At 35.3% G+C, this 22,882-nt stretch overlaps 1 protein-coding gene across 13 annotated transcripts in view; it reads left to right on the top strand.

The window, feature by feature from the left end:
- The window catches only part of LOC111504806 (antichymotrypsin-2), an 80,570-nt gene that overhangs the window by 28,918 nt on the left and 28,770 nt on the right, over nt 1–22,882 (top strand). For all 13 annotated transcript variants that reach the window (XM_023159507.2, XM_074178685.1, XM_023159506.2 and 10 more), the window contains exons 4-6: nt 10,036–10,356; nt 13,775–13,950; nt 19,472–19,616. In XM_023159507.2, coding sequence (XP_023015275.2) covers nt 10,036–10,356; nt 13,775–13,950; nt 19,472–19,616 — 642 coding nt within the window. The remainder of the gene's footprint in view (nt 1–10,035; nt 10,357–13,774; nt 13,951–19,471; nt 19,617–22,882) is intronic.

Here is a 22,882-nt window from a genome sequence, read left to right as displayed (position 1 = left end):
GTCATCGTCCATCCTGTCCTTTTCAGGAAAGTGGACAGACATCTCCTTTATATCGACAGGTGAAGGCCATGACTCGCCGAACACACACACTCTCTTTGGCAACCTTGATGTGTCTCACGGTGGCCTCCGCGAAGGTTTTGGAAGGTGCAGCGACATTACTGTCGTTGCGCGGCTTCTTCAAGGGGTTCCCTCCGTGGAGGTGCACAAGTGAGGGAGCTTTCCTGCAGGGGCAGCTGGTTCTTTGCCTTTATTCAAGGCTGGGCTTTTGGCTCCCGCCGCAGGAAGTGCCCTTGCTGTTGGAGGTGGAGTGGGGGAGGAGGAGAGTGCAATTATAGTTGCTGCCACTCATACCTGATCTGCTATATCCAGCCTCATTCCAAACGGTAGATTGGGGTGGACATTTCTGTACATCCCCAGCCACCGCCTTAGATTGAGGTGGATATTTATGTTCATCCCCAGCCACCGCCTTAGATTGAGGTGAGCACTTCTGTCCAGTCTCGGGATTGGTTTTTGTTATTGTTGTCTCTGTTTTTGTGTTTGTTTCATTCATGTGTTCCCACGAGTAGCAAGGGAAGATTTGATAACCTCTGGCAGAGCTCCGCATCACCAGAGGTAGTCTGATTACCATGAGGTTTCGCCCATTTCCCCAAAGGGAGGACCAGGAGTCCGGCGACCCCGTTCGTAAGGTTGCATTAGCTTCCCAGGCAGGGCCTTCAGTCCACTGGACGTTCCTCTATCCGCCACCAGGGGACGCGCCCGATAGGGGATTGAGGAGTTAAAATCCGAATCGCTAAGAGAGTTCAAGGACATACCAAAAAGTGCATATTAGAACTGCTTCGATGATTGAAAAAAACGGTAGCACAAGTTTATTATCCCTGAGGGGGACTACTCTCAAGGGAACGCAATTGAAATTGATGAATGAATAAATATTTATAGAGAAAAATGAAAATTCACCTTATTTTTTGAACAGACCTCGTATTATTCAAATTTCTCTGAACCATGTGAATTTTCAGTAGGTTATTACATTCAAAAATTAAATGATTTATCGCAGAGGAATTGAAATCTTTCTTATCTCTGACCATGACCACACAAATATCAATAGATATGATTTTTATATATTGACCTACAGTCTAAGGCATAATCTGGACTTTGATATGGTTCATTCTTCGAGACGATATTTCGAAAAACTGTTCATTTTTGAAGATTACTCAATAATTTAACACTGTACATTTTCTTAAGAAATAAACATTGATGTAAATTGGAACATCAAAAGTTTCGTAACATAATGTCTCAGAAAAATGTTTGGCAGTTCGGATTATATTCTGAACACGTTAAAAACGAGTGTGTCAAAATCAAGTAATGAATGTATTGAACTGCCAAATGAAGAAAATGACTTGATTTATGTGAACATTTGAAAAAAGTACATTGGAAAATAATTTACCCAAGTTGAATGTTTTGTTCAATTGTTCTATTTTACTTGTATTTTATCTCACTATTATTTCGTTTCAGGTTTATTTTGCTTAATATAATTGTTATTTTTAGCTATTCATTTTTAATTCTTCTTTTTTAGTTGTTTCAGGGATTTCAAATCATTTTATATAGTAGACTAGTCCGAACTAGTGAAATTTATTGTTGAACCTTGTATACTATGTATACTATGTCAAACCTCAAATCACAGATTTGAGGTTTTACATCTGATCTGTAAAAATAGTAGAAAGATAAATTTCTGTCTATTCGAAATATTTTTTTAAGAAATCAATAAAACATATATCTGTGTGTTGATGTACAGACAAAAAAAGCGGCATGGGAATGCTATATAATGTATTCTTTTGAACTCCATTGAGACATATCTCTAACACTTCGGTATTCGAATATTCTGAAGTAGTTTGATTCAAACCATTTTTTTATGTTTCGACACAGTTGCCGTTTATACTGATTTGTAGAGTATGAAAAATAATAATGCTATCGCAGTGCCAACAACTGTTTACTTCAAGGTTAACCACTTACGGTGTAAATTTCAGCAGACTTTATTTCGCTTGTTTGGAGTGCCAAAATTTATACATTTTCTTATAAATCGTTCCATTATCCCGAGACATTTCAGAAGTAACCGTCGCATTGATAATTTAAATGGTATTTTTCTGGAATCATAAAGTAAGAACATGATTTGCGTTTCTCTTGGAGAATCTACTTTTACAAATGATTGGGTTGTTTCGAAAGCTTTGTCCGTTTTCTAATTCAATTATTTCGATAGCCGCATTCGATGAAGTCGACGAAGACCGTTTTTGCCTGGTCCTGATTGGCGGGGCAGAACTTCCACGCTCATTTAATTAAGTTTTCGGACGATGATTTGTGAAACTTGCGGACAGGCATTGTCGTAGAGTGACCATGTTTTTTGTGGGTTTCTGCTTAATTTTTCTGGCTATTTCGGCAGCGCTTCAGTTCAATTTTAATTCGCAGAGAAAAATTGTCCGAAAATAGCTCATTGACATCATATAGTAAATATGCTGAAAAGATGCACCAAATTAAAATTTGGAGAAATGAGCAGCATCAATGTATAGATGACACAATTACCTATCGATCAGTATACACCCAGTCACAGTAGAATGAATATTATTTGAGACTAGCGACCCGCCTCGGCTCGGCACGGGTGCAATGCTGATACTAAATGTACATATAAACGCGTGCGATCCTTGCTAATCATAAAGTAACCTCTGGTAGAAGTCCATTGTATCTCAAAATGGAGTGCGAGGTATAAAACTCAAAGCTATAGGGCGAAGCGCGGCCTTCGACGCGCTATCCGGATCTCCGACCGGTACCGCCACAACCGCTATGTCCCTGCATTTCAAAGCTGTAATATCTTAGAAAAAATTCATTACATGCTGTGAATGGCCATATTGATCTATATTCATTGCACAATGTATTTAAGGTACTCAATTGGATAAGGATTAATGCTGTATTGCCCAAAATCGCTTTGTAAATTATCCTTAAGAGATGGGCATATACCATCGCGGACTTTTTTGTACACCTTTTTAAGGTGTCACAACCCTACGAGCTAACGAGGTCTTATCTTTTAACGTGTGATTCTCAACACAGATACAAAAACACATGACATTAAAACGGACAAAGCTTTTGAAACAACATAATAGTTAATATTTTTGATCGCTTCTCGTGAATCTGTGGATCCTTCAAGGGTTTGGCATATTCGCGATCTCTGTAAAATTTCACTTGTCGGAACAGATTCTCTCAACGTTCTTCAGTTGGATATGTAATTAATGTCGATAACTTTTCAATTGAGTTAGGTAATCTTGACTAATTACTTCAATAATCACTTTTCAGTGTATGTATTTCATTTCCATTCACAATTCTTGTAAAATCAGACATTACATTTTGTTGTTTCTTGCTACCAGTGCGTGTTACGACTTCATTATAGATAATGATATGATATAGATAATTTTTTCAAATAAGATATTATGCAGTTGTGACACAAATCAGTACGGAATGCTCAAAAGTGAGACTCGTCTGTGTTTCAGATAGTACTTCTCAATCTCAGTGAAACAGCCAAGTAAATTTATTTCGAGATGTTAAATACCCATCAATAATCTACAAACGGGAATTATGTATGTTGATGAATTTACCGCTAAACGCGAATTGAACATCGCTAAATAAACTTACTCGCCTAATGTGGAATTTTTGTTCGATTTCGGTTGAGTCTTGTATTAATAAATTGAAAGTAGAATTCGTGAAAGGATATAGTAAAGTGGAAAAAAATCATTATATCATTTATAATCACTTTAATTAGATACACGAGTCTATATACTCCACATTCATGGCATTTCGAAGTTTCTCATCGGATATACCTGCAGGTGGCTAATTTAGTTATCTCCTCAATTACACATATACAGGGTGTCGGTTTGAAAACTTCCCACCTTTAATATCTTCTTCCCAGTAAACAATATCAGGAATCAAAAAACAGATCAGTTTTATTGTCAAGGGAGACACTTTCGAAGACTATTTGCAGCCATCGTGGTTCAACCCCATAGCAAGGGTATATAGTACCATTGGAATTTTAGATGGGAAGGGGGGTCAAGTGCCACATCATTTTGATTGGCGTTCAATTCTGCTTCCAATGGTACCCTGACTCATTATTTTTTATGAACACTTTCCGAAAAATAGCGTTCTAAACTAACGAAAGTAATTATTAGTACGCCTAAACTGAGATGCATGGTTTGATCAGAACCGTTCCAACCATTTATTAGGGGTAACATTAGCCATTAGCTGCAATTAATATACATCAAAATGTAGTCTAATAGTGAAACGTGATGGTAGGAAAGTTGTGTTTAGTAAATGCTCAATTTTCAATTCTCATCGTTGAAAGTGTACAGATAGCTGTCCTTTTTCCTACTTCTGCTGCAAAAAGTTTCTGTTTTCAGGAAAAAAATTCGTTCGCAAATTTGAACAATGTGGTAGTATTGTACAATTGTACCTGTTGAGTACAAATGTATGCACAACACTACGAAACTGGTTAGGTGACAAATAAGAAAAGAAATAACCCCAGAGTACTAAATAAAGCAGCTCGAATTGAGGTTTTGATTAATTATAATAATATTTATTGATTTCTTTAGGACATCCTAATATACATACATTATTTTAAAAATATATAAATAAATGACATAAATAACAAAAATGATGATATGATAGAAGAAAAAAAAAATGGAAACCATTTTTCAATGATTCCAGAATGGTTTCAACATGATGATATACATAATAAATATATTACCAAACTGAAAAAAAAAATCAAGTATGATATTTTATATAGTTCATGAGTTTTTTTTAATTGGAAAACATTTACTGAATCTTTCAACGAAAGTGGGAGTTTGTTATACTCATTTAAACCTTTATAGAATAAAGACTTCATCATACTAGTCAAATTAGTTCGAGGAAGGTGACATTTTTGGGAGCTACTCGCTTTTATTAAGTGGTTATGGATTTGAGATTTATATATACAAAATTCTTCAAAATAAGTTGGAAGCAAGTTATGTGTTAGTTTGAAAATGATTATCATCGGTAATTCGTACAATTGCTACAGAGCCTACGAGCTCCTTACGATCAATATCAGAACAGACGGGGATGTCACGCGAGACTGTAAGAAAAGCATCGAAAATGCATAAATTATCGCTATTGGAGTGACGAAAATCCACATTTATACACAACACCCACAAAAATGTAATGTTTGGGTTGGTATTCTTATTGGTCCATTATTTCTGAAAGAAAACTTGACTGGCAATATGTACCTTGAAATGTTTGAAGACAGTATCGATCCTCTTATAATCTTATTATCGATCCTTTTAAAAACTATTGAAAGATTAGTGAAAAAAAGACTAATGTCCTTCTTATCGATGAACGATGTGCTATCTAGCCTTCAGTTCGGTTTTCAAAGTTCAAAAAAACCACAGAAAATGCATACTCTAGCAAGGCTGTTGCAGCAGTGTTTTGTGATTTTTCGAAAGCTTTCGATTGCGTTGATCATAAGCGGAAGCTCAGCCATTATGGGATAAGAGGAACAAATTTGAACTGGTTTGGTTCATATTTGACAGGACGTCGACAGGTGGTGAAAACATCACGTGGGCAGTCTGGAGTACCTCAGGGGTCTGTTTTAGGACCAGTGTTATTTTTAATATACTTAAATGGCCTAATAACCATCAACATTGCAGGACAATTTACTGTATTTGCCGACGATACCACTATTATATGGAGTAATGAAGAAATTAATCAGCTATCAAATATGATAAAAATAGATATTCAACAAATTCAAGCCTGGTGTAACGCCCTTGTGCTTCAACCTAAACAAAGCAAAACTAGTTACTTTCAAATGTATACTAGACGATTTAGATTTGGATAACCACTACATAGAAAACAAACAGCACACTAAATTCCTAGGCATTCACATAGACAATAAATTAAATTTTAAAGAACATGTATCCCATCTGAGTAAAGAAGTATCTTGTGGATGTTATGCTATTAGAGTGATATCAAATGAACTAGGGTACACTACAGCTAGAATGGCTTACTTTGCACTGATCGAATCTCATATTCGCTATGGAATAGCTTTCTGGGACCATTGTAGTTTATAGTTAAAGAATACGATATTTAAGCTAAAGAAGAGGTCTTTGAAATACCTCACAAAGTCTAAGCCGAGAGATCACTGCAAGCCTTTATTCATCAGCTACTAAATATTAACTGTCACCTGTTTATACATAATGGAAACAGTATGATCAATTCATAAAAATAAAACAAGCATGTACACTCCCGGAACAAATTGTCACAACACCAGACAGAACCATATGCTTTACTTACCTATATTCTGATTTCTGAGAATAAATTACAGGATAATGTAATCAAGGCAAATATTTGTGCTAGTGATTTTCATGAGTGGTGTGTGTTCAACGGATTGCTAGTGAATTTGTCCAAGACATTTTTTATGGTACCTATTTACAACAAAAAATATAAATTATGATTTCAGTCCTCTAATAAGAGTTAATCATCAAACAATAGAACAGGTGAATTACATCAAATTTCTAGGTATCAAAGTAAATCAAAAAATGACATGGGATCCTCATATTAATGATCTAACAAATAAATCAAGCACAAGTTGCTTCATCATCAGGCAATTGAAAGGTACAATATCTCTGGAAACCCTTAAACTGGCTTATTTCGGAATAGTGCAATCGACAATAAGTTATGGAATAATGTTTTGGGGTAACTCTGTACATATGAATAGAGTTTTTGTTATGCAAAAAAGAATTATCAGATGTATGGCAGGAGTGCACTCCAAAACATCATGTAGAAAATGGTTCAATCAACTAGGAATTCTCACAGTCCCCTCACTTTATGTGCTGCAGATCATATTATACGTTAAAAAAGATGAAAATTATTTGAGGAAAAGATATACATAATTACTGTACAAGAAACAGTGAAAGATTATACCAGCCATACTCACGATTAGGAGTTGGTCAAGACTCCCATGTATATCAAGGTATTAAATGTTATAACAAACTCATGGCTATTCATCCTGAGTTAAGTTTAATGAGTAGGAATGAACTAAAATGTTGGTTGAATGAATTTTTAAAAAACAAGGTGTTCTACTCTCTTTAAGAATTTTTAAATTGTTGATGTTCATTGTATATTTTAATATTTTACTTATCAAAAATGTATATGTATAATTTTGTAAATTTTAATTACTTTTAAGCTCTCTTTGTGACTAATCCAATAAGTTTCATGTATTTACACTTTTTTTATGTTGTACATGTGAACTTTAGTGATGAATAAACTTCTATTCCATTCTATTCTATTCCAAAATTCACCTTGACTCAGCATTATCTGATTTATGAAAGTGTTCAAGTATATAATCATCTTCCTACCATTATAAAAAATAGCACAGATATCAAAAAATTCCGAAGTACCGTTAAAAATCTTTCAATCAAAAAAGCTTATTATTCGATCCATGAATTCTACCATGATAACCTATAATGTTCACCTAAATTCATCTGTCTTCTTAATGTTTCATTTGTGAAATTGCTATGTTTGTATTTTTTATATTTTATGTCATGTATGTTTTATTTGTGAAATTGTTATGTTTGTATTTTTTATATTTTATGTCATGTATTGTATTTTGTATATTTTATGACATTCATTTGATTTTTTACAAGACTTTGTCAATAAGATACTAATCTTCCGACAAATAAGCATATTGATTGATTGATTGATAACTTACTCAAATGTATCAAGAAGGTAATGCACTTTTGCAGGAGGATCTGATACATTTCCAGCAGGAGCCCCTCCAGCAATTATTTGGAGTCCCTACTATTTCTGTAATGAGTACTCAATTGAAAAAGTTCAAAGAAAATTTTTGAAATTCTTGTACTTCAAAAACACTGGAATTTATCCAGCTAGGGGTTCTGACCACTAGACAATCACTTTCAATTAATTTCTTTAGAAAAAAGGAGAAGATGTGCTTCAATAACATTTTTGCATAAACTACTGCACAGCCAAGTAGACTGCCATTTGCTCGTGTTTAAAAATTTGTTTAAAATCTGTTTTTCCGTTAACCAGCTGTCGCACCCCTACGAACGACAACCATCAAAAGTCGAAACTTGTGGAAGCTAAGGATTAACAAGGTCTAACCTTTTAACGTGTGATTCCTAACACGGGTTGGACGGTAGCAAGTGAAGATCGATCGTTCAGACTTGGGCTTGAACCACCGACCAACACGGCAGTCAATTCGAGTGAGTGAACAAAGCACCCACGCCGAACCGCTTGGCTACCGACCGTAGTTAGAACTGAACTTTAGGGTGCCAAGAGCTCAGTCACGGCTGAATCGCACATTTTACTGCTTTGCAGCACCAACAAACATAATATCGCATTCTTCAATTAAATATATGTGTGAAAACTACAACTCAATATACAGGTTTTGCGATATTAATACTTGCTCGGCGAAACATATAAAAAAAGTTACAATGGAAATCTTAAAGTGATATCAAAACTGTTTTGAGAGTCAGATATTATAACCACTCTTACCAAGTAGCGCAATGAATAGTTATACTATAATTTTTTTTTCTTTTGTTTTAGTTTTCTTTTATTTATTTTCTTTTCGAAGTTACATATCATTGTTATGTTATATTCATATAGCATGTCAAGAATGAACATGATTTGTTAATTTATTTTATCTATTATCAGTTCTGATGTATTTAATTATGTTCTGTAATTGGGTGTTACCTGTTAGGCAATAAATGATATTATTATTATTATTTCCAGCAGGACGATACTCCATCTCATTATTTTCTTCCCGTCCGACAGTGGTTGAACGAAAGATTTCCAGATATATGGATTGGCAGAAGGGGAGCAGTTGAATGGCCTCCGAAATAACTAGATTTAACATCCTTAGATTTATTTCTTTGGGGGGCAATTCATAGTGAATTTTTCCGTAATGTTAGAGGGGTTAGACTTTATTATTGTTTAGAGCATTCCCATTAAAAATTCTAAGGGTAATATCTTTTCCTCCTAGGGGGTTGAACCACGTGGGCTACAAATAGTCTTCGAAAGTGTCCCCCTTGACAATAAAATTGATCTATTTTTTCGATTCCTCATATTGTTTACTGGAAGCGATATATCAAGAGTGGGAAGTTTTAAAATTGACACCATGTATAATGCCCAATCTAGGCAGAGTTCTTATGAGCGACGCGAAATCGACTTCCTTGGATTCTTCTGCACACTCTCATAGACAGCGGTGGTGTTTTCGGCAGATCGTACGTTTCAACGATGTACGGATGTTGCTCGATCGTTTACTGAACCACCATATTGAGAATAGTCCTCTCGGTTGGACGATTATGGCGACCCGTAAAATGGGCAAAAGCGCGCGGTACGTTGCCCGAACAGAACACCCATTTTAATAAAACAATTGAATTATTTGCACGTATTGTTGAATGGTATTTCCGTCCATGATGAATCTGCAGAACAGACTGATAAATGAGAATTAAATTGGCAGATATAGCTTCAACAAGATGGCGGTTTTCAATTGTCAAAGTTCGAAAGTCCATGTTGGAAGACCCCACATAAGAATAGTTTCCATTCTGCTATTTACGTAAACGAGATTCTGAAATATCTCAAATTATACTATAATAGGACGGATCAATCTACTGTTTAAGAGTGAATAAATATAGTCTGAATAAAACACTTTTTCCACACCAGAACAAAACACTATATCTCGACGCGCGTTTCGCTAACTAAATTAGCATCATCTGGACATGATCAAGACTCTAATCATCTCATGATGATGGTCGATTTGGTTAGCGAACCGCGCATTGAGAGACAGTGTTTTATTCTGGTGTGGAAAACATGTTTTTCCTTAGATGAATTGTATGCCGGATGTTCCAATTCTATCTATTGAATAAACTTAGTCATTGAACGTGATATTTGTAACAAATGGATTGAACTTTTCTGATGGCTTGCCTGAAAATCTAACATTGATATTTTTTGTAGGTCTTGAGAACATCGACTTTGTTCAGAATGTGAAAGCAGCTGACACAATGAATGAATGGGTTGAAAGCCGTACCAATAATAAAATCAAGGAATTGATCAATTCTGATGACATTGACGGTGATACAAAACTCGTTCTGATAAACGCATTGTACTTCAGTGGAAAATGGCAGAACCAGTTCGAAGATTACCTCACATCAAAGAAGAAGTTTTACAAATCAAAGGACGAGTCTGTAGATGTAGATATGATGCACCAGACTGAATATTTGAAATATTACGAGAATCCAAAACTGAATGCTAAATTTCTCGAACTGCCATATCAAGGTAACTTTTCTGGGTAATTTGAAAAATGTAGCCATTTCATTCATTTTCCATATAATAATCATATCATTTCAGTATTTGTATAGAACAACAATAGGAATATTTTCGAAACTATCAGAGGTATGATGGAGTGACATATAACCTTTTTTATGCACCGTGGAATTCAATTAAAAAATACCGCGTGTTTATTTCTTATGGTCACTTTTTCTTAACCAGGTCTCAACTTTCTCGAATGACAAATTTTCAATTATAAAATGACATTCTTCAAGGATAATTTTATGCTTCCCCTTAATTTTTACAAATGGTATTACCCTATTAATAATTTGTAAATGGAATTTGGGTGCCATTTATACCTCATTCAGAAAAGTTTTCAATTGTGTCACTTTTTTTATTTCATATATTCTCCACCAAAAAATTGAGCTTGAAAATTCAAAATGGCATTTCACGTTTGGACTGGAATTATAAATATCCATATTTTCATATAATATTTTTTCAATAATATGTAGGGAAACTGGCGCCTGTTACTCGGATTTCTTCTTACTCAAGAATAATTTTCCCAGAATGCCCTCGCACATTTGATTTGATGAGTTCCGTATTCTTTCGTTCACTTCATAATATTAAAAATAAAGGTCACATTTTTCCAAAAACAGATCTATAGAAAGTATAATAAAGCTATTTTCAGGGTTTTTTGGCCTTGGTTTGCGGCTTTTTATGCCTGACGTTTCGTCACCTACTGCGGTAAACATTATCTCAACGCGAAAACTTCGGCCATAACCTCATAACCTACCTCAGTAGTAGACGAAACGTGAGGAATAGAAACCTGCAGACCACGGCCAATAAATCCGGAGAAAAGCTGTAACACAGTTATCTCTTTTCGTTCACATTATTTGAAAGAAAATCCAAAAGTCTTATATTGGTGGTTGTAGAATCCAATTCCTTTTCAAATGAGTTTCACATAAACCCTTTTTGAAAAAGTTCAAAAGAAGTTCTTCAACGTCAAGGTGATTGAAGTTGAAGGTACAAAATTATGTTCGAAAAATGCCATTTCAGAATCAAAATAAACTTGTTTTGGGATTTTTCAAAAATAGATATAATAGATATCGTTGTGCTGTCAAAAACACATTTGACAGATGGTGGGTTACGGACTTCTTCTTCTTTTTGATTCAATGGCCTCAGCAACTAAGGCTATCCGGCCAGTTGGAACGAAGAGGGTTACGGATGACGATGACTGTTGACAGACGGCAGTTGACGTATGATGGCATAGGTGACAAGTGATAGTTGACAAATGACAAGCGACAGGTGACAGCGAAGGAACTGTGATATCGACTGGAGATTTTCATGAGGAATGTAGCCTGTCATACAGATCAGACTATTGGAACAGATCTGAATTGGACAAATCCAAAGAAGTTTTTCCCAAAATTCACCTATTATTCGCCAGAAGAGTAAATATAAGAAAACTTGAAAAATATAAAAAAAAGTTCATTATATCTAGTTCAGGAATAGTACCGAAATAAAACGGAATGCATTCAACATCAATCAGCATTGTTACTAGGTTGTTCTGATATGGTTGTCAGGTAGGTATGCTACGGTTGGATGCCAATCGAAGTTGTGTTCTAGATCTGGCCTACTTGAGCACTGAATACCACGTTCTGAAGCTTAAAGGCCTCCCTATAAAGTCGCACGTAGTAATTTCTTCGTATTTTATTGCGTGGTCTATTTTTATTGCGGATTGGTCAAGGTGCATGAGGTGGCAGCTGAGCTTGTGTTTTTTTTTCTGATTGATTCGGCCGTTACATGATGAAGATCCATAGTAATTTCATAAACTACGCCTCACGATTTGATCTCCACAAACTTTATTTGAAAAATATATCACGACATGTTTCGCTAGCACAGTAGCTTTATCAACAATGATTTGAATATCACTGTTGATAAAGCTACTGGCTTAGCGAAACATGTCGTGATATATTTTTCAAATAAAGTTTGTGGAGATCAAATCGTGAGGTCTAGTTTATGAAATTAAGCTTGTGTTCTTGTATTCTGGTGTTGATGCTGCGTTGTTCAGTTTCGATGTAAATTGAGCCACATGAACAGAAAATTCCGTGGTGCCAGAGGCTCTCTTTGTCTTTAACTGATTGGATAGAGATGACCAGTTGGCTTGTGAATGGTTTTTACTTTGTGACGTTCAAACAGTTTTCCAATGCGGTCCGTGACTTTGTTTATGTAAGGTTTATGTACTCTGTCTATCACTGGCGACTATATTATGTTCGAAGTTGAAGTATTTTATCTTCTAAGCTGTAGAACACAATTTATGTCTTGCGCTATGAAACCATTGTAGTTGACGATGACGAAGTTCTTCACATCCTGCTGGCACGACCAACAAATGTTTTCACCTAGCATGTTTTGCCCTGGATGTTGGTTGATTATCGAGATACGGATCAATATAAGTGGTTTTGCGATAAACTATGTGACCTGTTTTCTGTTAGTTTTTCTATTCACCAGTTATAGATCTAAACTGGCGATATCACACACAAGTAACATTTTTTTCTGCAATATTGCTTCTTCGATGCCAGTTTTCGTATAGTTTATCTCTTTGTCCCATCTATATTTATTCAATATTGTAAATAAAATCATTATATTATATATCAATATTTCACTGGTTTTTTTTCTTTCTCCTGATCATATTCGTCTTATCCGGAGATGAATACTCCACCACAAATATCGACTTGCTTTAATGGTCGAGAAGAACAACATCAGGTTTATTAGCACCGCTTTCTCGTTAATACCGTAAAAGTGCCGTAGGTGGTAATAAAGCACTCTTAGGGCCGCGTTATGTCGATGGATAAAGCTTGAAACTGCTTATGCTGGACATGTGTCTGGAACTTCCTTATACACCACGCGACTGCGATAGACTATCCAGGCAGGCCATGATGAACCCCTCAGTTTCAGACTTCAACCCACTTGACTTGAGGAAAGGGAAAGTCAGGCGCTTTGATAAGCCAAGGTCTTCAATGGTGTTGAAGAAGACTCCATGCATCGGCTCATCCTCGGCAGGAGTGAAATAATATCGATGGCTTTCATGTGTGCCTCCTGCTGAACGGGTTCCATCTCGGTGACAGAGTTGTAATCAGTTTGTTCGGTGTAGAACCAAAGCATTCTTTGAACTGAAGCAAGTTTATCAGCCTCTCGGGGAGCTGCCACTTCAATTTTTGCTCACTCACGGTCGCATTATTATTATTATCATTCCCAGGAGTATTTGAAAGTTGAATACAAACAATGGAAATGTGTCGAAACTTCACTCAAAATGATTTTTCATAGCTTTTCATCTTTCATTCTTGAATTTTCTTATTTTTTTGTAAATTGAGAACGAACTTGATAAGGAGCTCTGTTAGGATTTAGGTGAGACCTGTTACTTTTATTTCAGGTTCTAACATCAGCATGATCATTGCCTTACCAAACGAAAAAGAAGGTTTGGCGGAACTTGAACAAAATATCGAAGAACTCCTGGAACCGCAGCCATTAAAATTCGAAAGAGTGGATGTTCAACTACCTCGTTTCACAATTGAAAGTGAAATCAAATTCATACCCATTTTGAAGAAAGTAAGTAACATAATATTCTTGGAACTAATTAATGGCAGTTATACCTGAGGTTAACGAACATTTATACCTGCGTTTAATGACTAGGTTAACTAATAATCTCACAATACAGTGTGAATGTGATGAAAATCTATTATAATATATTTTGAAAAACAAGTAACGGCCAACTCTATCTTATATTTTGAAGCTAATAAATATAACAGTTTATTTAATAAATATAATGAAATATATTTAATAAATACAAAACAAAGTCACCTTCACAAGAAACAGAACACACTACGCCTATGCAGATAAGGACGCTTGATAATGAAGAAACCGAATGACTAGTTATGGCATTTTAAGGACGCAAAAATAATAAACCTGCGAAGTGTTTACCGATGTTTTAAAGTATTTAACGAACTGTTTCACCTATTCGCTCGTACATCCTATCGATATGCAGAAGCTATCTTGTTACGGGTGGGGCAAATATTATGGAATCATCTTACTTTTTAATTATTTACAATGGCGATGCATAGACAATAAAAATGACCCCGGTAAGAATTTAGTTCTAACATTTAACATTGTTGCCGTTAGCTCTCAGTTTCATTTGTATATAAGTTACCTTCAATTGAAAATTGTCAGACTATAATACAATTCACGCCCACCAATGATGGTACAAAACCGGAGACAAATTCCAACATTGTGGTTTCTGCGTTGAGCACTTCTACCGTTACCTCATCGCCTTTGATGATGTCTACCACAGTAGTAGATGAAAAGTTAGACATCAAAACCTGCTGACCACGGCCGATAAACCCGGAAAATAGCTTTTACACAATCATGATATTTATTCTATCAATCGAATCATGAAAATCACTATCTAAACTGATAAGTTGATTATCATAGCATTTTTATTTCATATAATTCATTTTCATCCTTTCTAAATTTTTATCCCTCATTCACTGGAGTATTCCATTTTAATCTCCTAGTGAAAAATAACACAAAATGAGACACCCACAGGAAATAATTATTAATGTATTTATAAAATATTATCATTAGTGCATTACCATTATGTTTTGTTGTTCCACATATTGCAGTTACAGTTGCTGTTTGAAAAATTGTTGGCTTACTATATACATTATAGTGGTTTATTATAAATCAAGTTTGTTTTTTAAAACATGGTTACAGGGGAAAGTGATCAGCATTCCTTACCAGCATATCAAACGCAGTTTATTGAGCTGTTAACGAAAAAATAGCTATCATGAACACTCCTCGATAATGAAATTGAACGACATGCATATTCATCAATTACCTATTAGAACTGATCTCGATATGGATGATGACATCGTTAGCAAATATATAATTCATGTAAATTTCATGGAACAGATAAATTTGATGTATTTGAATTATATCACGTGTTATTTCGGTGAAGTATAGACGATAAATATATGCGGATATTAGAATGTAGTATTATATAAACGAGACATGAGTATTTCCCAATCAGTACCAATCTATATCCAACTATATGAATTTTCTCGAGGAAAATATCTGGTCGATAGCGGATTCGAACCTTGAATCGTTCGTTCGAGGGCCTGATACACTACCATTGCGTCAATTTGCCGCTTCTTCTTTTATTGGGAAATAATCAAAGATAAATATATTCAGATTCATATGCCGCAAACATTTATTTTATTGGCATATTTTTCAGCTGTGAATACTATGAGTTCCCAAGATTATTATTTGTAGCTCAATTTTGTTTACAGAATAGTTTTACAAATAAGTTTTACACAGTCTCTTACTTTCAATGGGGAATGTTCCTCAATTTGGGTTATTACAGCAAATGTAAGTTTGAACAAAATAAAGTTGAGTTTAATTCATGAGTTTTTCAAATTCACTTCGAAAAGTATTCAAATTGATGTTTCACATGTTGGGTTTTAATTTTTAAAGGGATTTGTTTCTAATTCACATATTGGCAACAGCGCCTATATCAAGTTGGAAATAATTTATACGTACCTAGATATTCTACTTTAAAAAAGGAAAATTATCTTTATAAATCAACAATTGAGGCAAAATATAAATTATAGTTCAATACCACCTCCGCAAGCCACATAAACAACAGTTGTTTCGTTATTTATTTATTTAGAGGAAGATAGGTTAGGTGCACAAAATGTCATATGTCACAGAATGTCTCGGAACTCGGAACATAAGTAAACAGAACAGCACCCCTCTGAAATATGTCATCTTTGTTTGTCTCATACAGGTAACAGATTCATTATCCTTTATTAGCTATAACCGATGTTGGCAAATGGTGAAATAGAAATGAATCCCTTTAAATGTTGAATGCATTATTTCATTCCTCTTTTTTAAGTATTTAAATCATTTTTTAAAGAAAAAGGTTGAAATGATTAGTTTAAAATGCGTTGTTTTAGAGCTCTTTTATGAAAACTACTTGATTTTCGTCAGGAGGAACATTCCCCATTATACATTCTGAAATAGTAGGTATGTACATAACTCAGTATAACTATAAACATAATTTTATATTTCCAGCAATGTACCGCGCGCTTCGCCCATTTCACGGTCGTCAATAATCGTCCTACCGACAGGACTATTCGCAATATGGTGGATAAATTTGAGTTCCATGGTTAAGTAAACGATCGACTAACACTCGTGCGCAAGATCTGCCGAAAACATCGCCGCTGTCTGTGAGAGTGTGCAGGAAAATCTGAGGCAATCGATTTGGCGTCTCTCGAAAGAACTCGTCCTTTCGCAGACCACAACTTGGTGAATTTTGCGTCGTGACTGAGGCCTGCACCCAAACAAAATTAAACTGACCCAGGAACTGGAGGTAAACGACTATAGACAACAAAGTTTGTTCGCTGAATGGGCTATGTAGCAGTTGGTAACTGACCCTAATTTTCTTCGAAAAATCATCTTCAACGATGAGGCCCGTTTCTGAATAAGTAGGCACGCGAACAAACAAAATTGTCAAATTTGGAACGATAGGTACCAATCCACATGAGATCTAAGAGCGTTCAATGCATCTCGAAAAAGTTACTGTTTGGATGATCTGGACACGCAACGACATGTGGTTTCAGCAGGACAGTGCTACGTGCCACACAGTTCATGCAACGTTAGATGTTCTGCCCGAACGATTTGAGGGCATGGTCATCTCACGTTGATGTGAACCGGCGCCGGGATCGTTAGATTTGTCCACGTTAGGCTCTTACTTGTGCACTTACTTCCTTTTCCAAGGTACCTTTTACAAAAAAGTGGAGAGTACCTCTTGGGTTCTCATTTTTTATCGGTTTTTGCAAACCTTCTCATGGAAGACTTCAAAAACCAGGCTATTGACACATTTGACCACAAACCATTTTCCTGGTTCAGATACGTATAGATGACGTTTTCGTTATATGGCCCCACGGCTCCGAAACTCTACATAGTTTCCTTGATCACCTCAACGATCTCCACCGAAATATAACGTTTACAATGGAAATTGAAACCAATAATGATGTCCTCATCACAAAATCCAATAACTCCTTTACCACACGGTCTACAGAAAACCAACACACACAGATACCAAAAAGCAAACTGCCACTATCATTCAGCACAAACTAATTCCGTTTTGAATTCTCTCATCCACAACTCATAAATTAGCCTTGCTTCAAAATGGATTCAGAGTCCATCAATGTGACAGATCCATCCGTCGTCAACAAACTTCTCAATCCAGTTCCAGATATCCAAAAGACCTAAACGTTCCTCACAAAATTTTCCTTCCCTACATTAAAAGTGTTACTGAGAAAATTTGCCGAATTTAAAAAAAAAACAGGACATAAAAACTATATTCACCGCCAACAATGAAATTTCCCCATTCCTTCGTTCCTCCAAGGACATATGTATATGTATATGAATTCCAGGGTATGTATGAAATTCCATGTTCTGATTGACATAGAACATATTATGTAGGCCAGACCAACAAACGTGTGGCAAGTAGAGTATACGAACATCAACTTGATGTCCGACCAATTTTCAGCCCTGTCCAAACATCATCAAGGGACAGGACACATACAGGATGTTTAATAAACATGAGGCAAAAAATTAAGGGACTATTCGAAGGATAATTTGTCCTTTGATGATTTTTGATAAGGCGCTTTGTGTGGAAGATACGGGGCGGAGAAAAATTTCGACAATAATAATTTTGTTAATTTCAAAATTATTAAGGTAGCCGAAATAAAAGTATAGCGTACTAAACTGGACCTACCAAGTAAAATTAAATGTAACAAATCCTGTACCTATCAACAACTCCAGTGGAAGAAGGGGAAGATTTAAGAAATCGGATAATTTCTGGGTGTAACGCAATCAGAAACGATCCCGGTGTTTTTGAAAGAGTTCGGAGAAGATTGGATTCTGGCATCTGAGCAGGGGGTAGTTTTTGTCGAAATTCTCTTTCGCTCCGTAACTTCGAAACAAGGCGCCATATCAAAAATCATCAAAGGACAAAATATCCTCAGAATAGTCCAAGGAATAGTCATTTAAATTTTTGTCGAATGTTTAATAAACACCCTTTGCAAATACTAAGCGAGGACACTGCAAGCTCGAATAATTCGCGATGACATCGAAGTAAATAAGCGACCTTCCCGCCTGAACAATCTTGATGATGGTTAGAGATTCCCAACTACCTGGTAACACCTAATTTTCCGATGTCCACCAAATCGTCCGGTGTTGGTAATCACCCGAAGCCCCATATAATGGATATAATAATAAATAATCGATAACCCTCTGAAAAAAGAACTGCTATCACAATTATCAGAACTTATTACGTATTCAGAAATAATTCACAATGTATTTTGGGCCCAAGTTTCATTATTATTCATATATAACTATACTGTAGATCATTCCATTATCAGTTTCAGAACTAACATCGAATACCATTCATACTTTTGTAGTTGAACTAAATTATTTTTGTCAATCGCGTGATGTAAGAAATATTGCATAATATCAAGGATATTTCTTGTTTGATCTACTTTACAAACGTGCATTGAAGGTACAAACTCTAAGTTTGTTGTTCAATTTTTCTCTCCATTGCAAAAATCTTTTCAATACCATTTTTGTTGACTAATAACGCAATGTGCCTGGTAAATCCATTCAGAATTGGATAAAAACATTTGTTGAATCATCAATCTTCACTATCTCCCGACATTTTCTCAATAATTAATTCGTGAAGGGTTCCGTTTAAATATTTTGGGGAAATTTCCTGAAAGTATCCATCCTAGACGTGTCTTCTGAAGCACAGGGTGTTGTTTATCAACTCAATGTCACGTTAATAATCAATAAATAATACTAGACGTATTGAAAATAAACGAATTATTGATATAACAGTAAACTAGAAGGTTGATGACGAGTTTCTCATAAATTCAATCGACGATGATTCGTAGCTTCATTATCGGCATCGATGAACCATGAATTGATAGGGTATTGTATCTATTTGAATTATTATAATAACTAGGTTGTAATTGAAAAATTTAAGTGATCATAATTTTGTCTTTTGCAGTTGGGTATCAATAAAGTATTTGGGAGAGAAGCCGACTTGAGTGGTCTGTCATCAACACACAAGGATCTCGTTATTTCCGACGTAGTTCAGAAAGCATTCATCAACGTAACTGAAAGTGGCACCGAGGCTGCCGCAGCTACCGCAGGTTAGTAGGCATGATTTTACTCTGCTGAAAGTACAGAATCAAACAAATTATTAAAGGACTAGCTTTACACCATCACCACTAACATCTATCAAGCTTTACATTTCAAGAAGTCTCTTTTTGAAATTTATTACTCCACCTATGGAGGCAGAATAGTACTGGAATTTCATATTTATAACACCACGTTGGGACTATAAAAAATGGACTCGGAATCACAACCATAGCCCTGATCTCTTTGAATCTCGTAATGAAGGCTTTTATGGGAGTGAAATAAATTTCATGAGAACACTTCCATGTCAGATTGAAGGAATGGTATCTCTTGAAATAATTTGAACATTTTTTATTGAATCTTAGATCTCCAGCCTTAGACTATATTTCAATTACATCTTTTTCGACATAAGTTCCATTGTGGAAAATTTACATTTGATCTCGTATCGGTTGAGTAGAGTTAGTTTGGAGTGGTTCACCAACCCATTCATTTATTTTGGAATTAGTTTCGATAACCACTTATTCTAATGAATCTAACTGTCTCATTCTCTAAGCTTGTTCATGGCAAGTTTAAACTGATTTAATACATCTCCATCTCAGTGATAGTTGGTGAGGCAGAATTAGTGAAACATGCGGACGGGTGTTGTAGTGGAGCAGAATCGGACCTCTTCTGTTGACCAGTGCTGACGCAATTTTTAGTACACTTCGTCGATTTCTTCAAAGTAGTTTGGCCCAGTTGCAGAAAATTACACCAACCGCTGACCATCATACAGAAACCATGGTCTTTTTTGGTGGGTTTCCACCTTTGGGAAGTGCCTGAGTGGCTCATCGATGTCCAACCACTGTTTTGAATGTCTCCTGTTGTCGTAGCAAATCGTTTTAAACCATCAAAAACCGCATGGGAGCGGACGCCTTGTTCTTCCGCCATTCCACGCACCCTTTGTGATGGGTCAGTCGCGGGTCCTCAAATCCTCGTCCTGGATTACTGTGGATCAACCACTTTGGGGCTAATCTTCGAGGCTTAAATATACTAAACAAAATTTTGCAAACCAACGTCGAACAGTAGTGCGTTCTTTGACGCTTTCATTGCCAATGTGTGGTTGATTTTTCGGGCTGTTTAGGCAGCGCTTTGGTTCAATTTGAATTCGTAGAGAAAAATTGGCCGATAATCGCCAAAAATTGAAATTTGGAAAAAAGTGAACAGTATCAATGTATAGAATTGAAAATTCTCTATCGGTCAGTCTACACACTATGAAGAAACATGTTTTTAAAACGGACAAACCTTCTGAAACAACCTAATATCTAACATGGATTTCAGTGAAATTCCACTTGGAATCTTCATAAATTCATACTTCGAAGGTTCACAGAAATTGTGTCTGTAGATTCCAAACAGGCAGGCTTGCTTCTTGACTTGGGCCGATGGTTGTTGAGATGCCTAATCATAAATTCATCGATTGTATGTGTGAAGATTATTTCCAGTTTGAAAGCCAGTGATCTCTGGAGCATATTTAGTTTGCGGCTACAGTTTTGAAAATATATTTTCAATCTAGTTTCGGATAGTTGATAATCACGTATCTTTAAAAATTAATGCTACCGTTCAACTTTACAACATGCAGGAAGTTTCCAATGAGTTGAAAAAATAAATCGAAGTTATTTACATATGAATAACTGTCCTAAAAATCTTTACTTTTGAGCTACAGGATACTTAAGTTTCATACAAGTATTCTGTATGAGTATGATCCTAGATATTTGTGTGAAACGTAGTAAGTAGGTATAATTTTATGTTTCTACAAGTGGCGTTCATACAGGATTTTCACTGAATAAGTTCAAAAAGAAAAGTAATACATCACTGCTTTTTCTTCGAGTCAAAATCACTTTCAAAATCATCAATCCTATCTAGGAATCAGGTTTCGTATTATTAGTTTTTATTTTTCGTTTGACGGCGGAAAAAATACCTAAATCATTTCAAATAATGGTGAAGTTATCGTGTAGCAAAACGCTTTTTAAATTATCAAATAATAATAAAAGAAGTAGTGGCTTTCCACCTTCCACCGAGAAGAATGGAAAATGTACAATAGAAAATTAATTTCATGTATGTTTTCCAGAAAAATATTCAAGGTATCTTATTGAATACACCTTATCATTCAGAATTTCAGATTATATGTTCATAAAAGGTTTTTCTCTTAATGATCTGAAAAATAACCTTCCTGAATATTCAAAAACAACTTTTATATAATAAAAATAATAATTTGTTCTTTGTTGGTGATAAACAAAGTGGACAGGAACGGCTTTAATAATATTTTTAATAAAATATAAATTTATTTTGATAAACCTTGAGTAGAGGTAAAAACTAATAAACATGGCAAATTTCAATTTCAAATGCTGCAAACAAAAGACCGCACCATCATATTATGTTTGTATTAAATGCATTTCTATATTCCACAAAGCATGTGCCCTAAGAAATAGTCGAAAAGTGAGCTTTATTGAAAATCATAAAGTAATATGCTGTGAAACTGAAAACCTGTCATATAAGGATGAGATCTTGGAAGAAAAGTCATTGTTGGAAGAAAGTGTATTAAAATTGACACAGGAACAAGAAGTACAAAACACATATATAGAAAAGTTGAAGAAGGATGCCAAATTTTATATGGACGAAGCTTTAAATAATGAAAAGGAATTGAGTGAGCTGATAGAAAAACAAAAAAAACATATTTCTGAAGCAAAAGAACAAATAAAACAGCTTACAAGTAAATTAGAAGATGTTCGTAATGAAAATTCAAAATTACAGGAAGTTATTGGTGCTGCAAATGGCAAGCAAATGATAAACATTGGGTGTCAGACAATCCTCCCAAACAGGAAACAAATAGCATGTCAAACAGAACAAACACAAACAGAAAAAAAAGCTAGTGCAACACAATCACTTGAAGATGAAGATTTTTCAAAATACAAAGACCAGAGTACCCCAAGCATACGAAACGACATTCCTGTAATAAAGAGCAGGATGTTGATAGTTGCAGGTTCAAATGGGAAGGATTTAGCAAATATTGTATTAAGGCAATCAAATAAGTATGCCGTACAAGCAATAATAAAATCAAATGCCCCAGATGATGAACTCATAAAAACTGCTGTATACTATTCTTCTAGCTTTACAAGAAACGACATTGTGCTCATATGGACTAAAATCCTCCATCTTCAACTTATCGAGACATATATCGAGAAACTAATGCATACAAACCCTATAATCATCACTAGACCATACAGATACGACCAAATATATAAAA

The sequence above is a fragment of the Leptinotarsa decemlineata genome, unplaced genomic scaffold (genome assembly GCF_025532065.1).
Source record: "Leptinotarsa decemlineata unplaced genomic scaffold, Ldec_3_MD MMD2_tig00004307_RagTag_RagTag, whole genome shotgun sequence".
Taxonomy (NCBI): Eukaryota; Metazoa; Arthropoda; class Insecta; order Coleoptera; family Chrysomelidae; genus Leptinotarsa; species Leptinotarsa decemlineata.
This window is presented reverse-complemented; position numbering and strand designations above follow the sequence as displayed.